General features: G+C 41.0%; 1 protein-coding gene across 1 annotated transcript; it reads right to left on the bottom strand.

Moving 5' to 3' along the window:
* Window positions 1–2,943: 2,943 nt before the first annotated feature.
* On the bottom strand, window positions 2,944–4,325 carry LOC145076141 (uncharacterized). Its single transcript, XM_079022124.1, has 3 exons — window positions 4,133–4,325; window positions 3,666–3,691; window positions 2,944–3,579 (listed from the first exon to the last, which is right to left on the bottom strand). The coding sequence occupies exons 1-3, from the start codon at window positions 4,323–4,325 to the stop codon at window positions 2,944–2,946; spliced, it is 855 nt and encodes a 284-aa protein (XP_078878250.1).
* Window positions 4,326–6,118: the final 1,793 nt, after the last annotated feature.

Raw genomic sequence — 6,118 nt, 5'->3', positions numbered from 1 at the left:
TGAACTTATCCCATTTCTATTGAATTATCTATATATACTTTTTGTGTTCAGTCCATTATCATTTGTTCTTTGGTATTCTTAACAATATTGACAAAAAGAGGAGTAGGTCCATTTTATGTTGTTGGTATAAATCATACCTCTTTAATGCATCATACAATTTCCAATTTATTTAAAGCCTGCAATTTCTAGAAAGTAAGATTAATTTATTATAATCATTCCTTACTTAGTAATTAATATTTATCGATTTTAATTTATTTCTTTTAGGTGTAAAGATGCAATACAAAAGATGATGAAAGTTGATTGCGAACTAAGAAGATTGTGAAGTAGATCTGACTTCTTAATGTTTGACTGGTAATATAATGGTGGCACAAAGATGGATAACTTCAAGAAAATAAGTGACCTTGAAATAATGTTCTCACTTTGCTATGTATACTAACTTCTAATTTTCATCTAAATTTATGGTTTTATTTAATTGTCTTTTGAAGTTGAATGTATTCCAGGAAGGTAAGACGTTTTGTGCTTGCATCGTTAGTAAAACGTTCTTAAACCCGATCTTCTTAAAGGGTCTTGGATCAAAGAGGTACATTTTTTTTGGAACCGGCAAATAATATATTAGAAAAAAAAGGCCAAATAGCAAGAAACTATAGGCCAAAAGTACAAACTGCAGACAAGAAATATTTACATACAATAGGAAGGACTAGAGCACCAGTCAATCCAATTATAAGAACAATTAACTCTCCTATGTTTAATCCATGAAAACACCATGGATTGAATGTTGCCCGCCAGTTGGTTGGGTGATATCCGAGTCTTATTAAAGACAAAATTGCACCTTGCTCTCCAGATTAGCCATGCAGTAACATAACAAATGCTAATTAGGTTCCTCCTCTTCTTTAAGCATCTTCCCCATGTAGAGCATAACCTCACCACGTCACTTATATTCCCAAATTGAGGATGAGGAATGCCATACCACCTGAACATCTCCTCCCACACCTTTGCTGCCATCGAGCACTTGATCAAAGCATGATCAGTATCTTCTCTTTCCAGATCACAATAGCTGCACATAACTGAGTTGAAGTTGATTCCTCTTTTTTGGAGAGCACATGCAGTTGGGATACCATTTAAGACCGCCCTCCAAATGAAACAACGTACCTTAGTCGGGACCTCCGGAATCCAATCGATCTTCCCTCCTTCAATACTCGAGCCCACTGTATCTATCAGTTCCCTTACCACATTAACGTGGTAAACCCCATCCCCAGAGATGCTACATATCCACCTGTCTGGTTGGGAGTTTGGTAGGAATGATTCCACTTTGAGAGCCAATTCAACAAATTCACATGCTTGAGAGCTAGAGGATGGACTCGAATTCCATTCCCATGTTATTCCCCCGGTGTTTATCTTGTCCCTTATTTTGCACTTTTTAGTTTTCTCCAGCTTTTACAATTCTGGGAACATTGATTTTAAATTTTCGCTGTCCAGCCATTTATCTAACCAGAACAACGTGCAATCACCTTTACCCACCTACTTTTTTATTACTTCATCAAAATTGATTCCAGCTTTTGAGAACTCTCTTTTTACCCCTGCTATATTGTTCCAAACACCTGGAATGGACTTTTTTGAGATACAATCAGCAGCTTTATTCTTGAGATTATGGGTACCCATAATAGACTCCCTCCATAGACTTGCACCCTCACTGCGCAACCGCCACCACCATTTGCCGATTAGTGCCGGATTCAAAGCTTTAAGTGAACCCATCCCCAGACCGCCAGCTACTCTAGGAGACACCACCTTTTGCCAAGAAACCCATTTGATTTTCCTCTTCCCATCATCATTCATACCCCATAAGAATTTCCTTCTAATCCCTTCCATAGTATTTATGACTCCAGAGGGTGCAACAAACAGAGAGAAATAATATGTATGTAGATTACAAAGAATCGCCTTGCATAGAGTGAGACGTCCCCCCATTGAAAGTGTTTTTGACTTCCATGCGGATAGTTTGGCCTGGAATCTCTCAATCACCGGTCCCCATTTTTTCTTTAACTTCATGTTCCCTCCTACCAGAACAGCAAGGTAGTTGAAGGGGAGTTTGGCGGGTTCACATCCGAGGGGAGTGGCATACCGTGTAACCTCATGCATGTCTACTCCAACACCAATTACCCATGACTTGTGGAAATTAACCTTAAGGCCAGAAGTTACGTGAAAGCACCTTAGAATTCTTGCGAGATTCCTAATATTTTCCTTATTCCATTCACCCACGAATAGGGCATCATCCGCGTAGAATAAATGAGAAATAGATGTCTCTGAGTGTGGGAGGGATATCCCAGTAAAAATGCCTTTCTCACAAGCTGTTTTTATTGCAATATTAAGCCCCTCCATGGCGATAATGAAAAGGAAAGGCGACATTGGATCGCCCTGTCTAACTCCCCGTTCCATTTCGAACTCCTTTGTGGGTGACCCATTTACTAGCACAGATGCTCTTGCAGAGCCTAAACAACCTTGAATCCAAGCATGCCATTTATCTCCAAATCCCATTTGCATTTGAATCGAGTCAAGGTATTCCCAGTTGACTGAGTCAAATGCTTTGTCAAAGTCCACTTTGAAGAGCAACATTTTCTTTTTTGCTTTCTTACTCCATGAGCAAAGCTCATTTACAATCAGCGGACCATCCAGGATATTCCTTCCTTCAACAAAAGCAGTTTGCACCTCTCCAATACACTTACCAATAACCTTTTTTATTCTGTGAGCCAAGGTTTTTGCAATTATCTTGTATAGACAGACAATAAGACTTATTGGTCTATAATCTCCAAGCGTGATTGGGTCCTTGATCTTTGGTACTAACGTAATGAAAGAAGAGTTGCATCCTCTTCCAAGTATCCCATAATTTTCGAAGTATTTAATAGCATTCGTTACGTCATCTTGCATCTCCTCCCAATACTTTTTAATGAACTAGAAAGAAAAACCATCAGGGCCCGGCGCCTTTTCATTCCCGCATGCCCATACAGCACGTCTGATTTCTTCCCTGGTGAATGGAGCTTCCAGCTGGGCTTTGTCAATTGCATCCAGCGGGTTGAATTTATTGCTGAACAACTTTGGTCTCGATGGCCATTTCTCCAGGAACTTTCTTTGGTAAAATTTGAAAGCTTCTTGTTTAATAGTCTCTACATTTGTGGTCCAAGATCCATTAATCTGTAGCCCCATTATTCTGCTCTTTCTAAGCTTGTTATTCACATATCCATGGAAGAAAGATGTGTTCTCATCACCGTCTATCACCCACTTTATTCTGGATTTTTGTTTCAGATCCAAAGTCAATAATTTCTCCATTTCAATTATTTTATGTATTCCAGATCGCCGGTCATTCATCTCCAATTCACTAAGTTGTCGCCTCTCCGCCAAACAATCAATATCATGCACCTGCTGTTTGATTCTCTTCAATTCAACTGTCTCCTTGGGGTATTCATTTGCTCTCCATTTTTTAAGTTTATTCTTCAAGAATTTGAGCTTGGTCACCAGATAGTAATCTGGCGTACCATACCCCTTAAAATTGAGCCAGGCACTGGCAAAAACATTATCAAAGCCTTCCTTCTGCATCCATGAGTTGAAAATCGGAATAGGGGTTTTCCAAAATCGGGTGCAACAGTTTTTAATACAATAGGACTGTGATCAGATACCTCCCTTGGGAGTGCAGTAACAGATACTAAGGGGAAGATGTTTAAAAAATTATTACAAACCAGGAAGCGGTCAAGTTTACTTAATTTGATATCAGTTCGACAATAGAAGGTATAACGCAAACCACCCATTCGAATATCATTAAGGCTTGCTTCCCTGATGAAACTATTGAAATGAAAAGCAGACTGAGGGCAGAAATGCAAATTGTAGCATTCGTCCGACCGCCTAACAGTATTGAAATCACCAAACACCACCCAAGTACCTCCTTTATTCCTTTTTATTTCTAATAATTCTTCCTAAAGATTTCTTTTCTCTGTGCTAGAATGTGGCCCATATACATTCACTAAGATAGTGTCCCCTTGAATTCCTTCCCATCTCCCAATTGTTGCCAGTAGATATCTCGATTTTATGATCTCAGAGACTTTGAAGATCCTGCTGTCCCAAATGCTTACTAGACCGCCAGACCTACCTTGAGATTGAATTGCCGAGTAGCTAAAATCTATTGAGCCCCAACATCCTGCGACATCTCTATCATTCACATTCACCAGTTGTGTCTCCTGTATCCCCACAAAGGAGGCACGATGCTGCGTCTTTAATCTCCTCACCCATTCGACCTTGTAGTCTTCGCCTATTCCACACACATTAATGCTAATACAATTCATTGTGGTGCTGCAACCTCCCCAATTTCACTCATCACTCCCTTTAAAATTGGGTCATTGTGGCTAATTTCGAACCCTAATGCATTCCCAATTTCTACCGTCTTTCTAATTTCAGTTGAAGAAGAGGAGCAATCGTTAGGCACGTTTTCATTCAGGTTTCCATGACTTTCAGATGGAACTCTGTTAATGTCGATTGGAGCGTGATCGACTTCTTTGACCACCGCCGTTTGGGAAGCCATGTGTGACGGGGGTACGTCAAGGTCAAAGAGAGCAGTCATCGGATTTGTTAAAGGGATAGGTCGTCTGGGTTCGTCGTGCTCTAATCTCCTCCTTTTCCCCAATGAACTACATACTTCAGATGACTGGCGTATGCCTTTGTTTGATACAATAGGAGACGTAAACGGCCCAAAACAACCAATTGGGGGTAGCTCATATGAAAGCCCATTTAAGTTTGGGTTTGATTCCATACTTGGGCCAGGGCACTTGTCCTTTGAGTTGTGGATTAGAACAGGGATGTTACCGTTATCCATTAATGCCTCCAATATTCTAGGCGACGCTACGTGTTCAGTCAACATAGAATCCCGCACTGTCATTTGTTCACCAGGTGTCCGTTGCACTTCTTCCGACGTTTCGATTACCTCACTTCTGACCGCCAGTTGCCTGGTCGGAAATTCATCTCCGATCTCTGCGTTTGTCGCTTTTCCACCTTCCGACTGAACCACATTCCTTTCCGTTTGTAATTCCAGTGATATCTCACCTTCTTCCTTCTTATCGTCTGGGTTCCCCATATACGTGTCCGATATCCCATCCTCTTCTTCATTCCCATATTCACTGTCTTCTTCGTCGTCCTCATCCTGTGTCTCATAGTAATCCTCCGACTTGTCAAATCGTAAAGGAAACCAGTCTTCGTCAAATTCGATGATACCAATTTTAAAGACCCTCCCGTCAATGGCAACTTGTAAATCTTCATTTATTCTGGTTTTCCTTGAGGTGAGAATTCCAATCTTTGGGCACGACAGGTCCACCCTATTTGATAGATCTTCATATTGTGCTATTGTCTTCCCAAACCCTTCAGTGATGCTTGCAAAGTTACGTTCCCCCCATAAGTATAGTGGAAGCCCTATAATTCTGATCCAGGCTACTCGCTCAACTTGCATATCAGTCTCGTCACTCCAGTTCACCCACTTCAGAGTTTCTCTCCACCTGTTCTCGTTATTCAAGAAATCTTTAGCATCTACTGAGCTGTCAAAAAGAAAAAGAACCCTTAGCCCCCCAACATATTTTATCTCCAAGTCTGTTTCACCGTTATCTCGTAAGAGTTTTGGCAGATGCCCCAAATGGTCTAAGGTCAGTGCTTCCCCAATGAGTGATGTCTTATGCAGCCAGTGGTAAGTCTGATTGTCCCGTTGTAATTGGATGGGTCTTGGTCCTGGTGGTGCCGGCGGGACAGATTGAACTGAGTTTTTCTCCGACATATGTGGGGGTCTAGTGACATTTGCGATGGTCCGATGATCCCTGAATGTATTCCATCTCCCAGTATTGTTCAATTGTATTGGCCTCCGGTTTAATTAGTTGTATGTGGGTTTGGGAGATCTTTCCTTCTGTGTCTCGCCAGGTTAACTTCCAATTTATTCCCTCTATATGTCATTCCATTAATCTTCTCTTCTAACTCCATGACATTTTTGACTTCACCAAACCGAACATCTGTAACCCTCCCAAATCTTCCAAATGCCTCTCTGATTTCTCCTTTCTTGGCTTGTTCTGGAACATTGGTGACGAAGTAAGTTGTTTCCTAG

This window comes from Lactuca serriola, chromosome 9, assembly GCF_051521515.1.
Source record: "Lactuca serriola cultivar US96UC23 chromosome 9, Lser_US96UC23_V15, whole genome shotgun sequence".
Classification (NCBI taxonomy): Eukaryota; Viridiplantae; Streptophyta; class Magnoliopsida; order Asterales; family Asteraceae; genus Lactuca; species Lactuca serriola.
This window is presented reverse-complemented; position numbering and strand designations above follow the sequence as displayed.

What these genes read in the sequence shown, in the direction of transcription:
- LOC145076141 (XM_079022124.1), bottom strand. Translation starts at nt 4,325, where the DNA reads ATGAATTGTATTAGCATTAATGTGTGTGGAATAGGCGAAGACTACAAG. An exon ending in CTCGGCAATTCAATCTCAAG is followed by an intron (nt 3,692 to 4,132) that starts GTAGGTCTGGCG and finishes TCTTCCCCTTAG; the next exon opens with TATCTGTTACTGCACTCCCA. An exon ending in TTACTGCACTCCCAAGGGAG is followed by an intron (nt 3,580 to 3,665) that starts GTATCTGATCAC and finishes TCATGGATGCAG; the next exon opens with AAGGAAGGCTTTGATAATGT.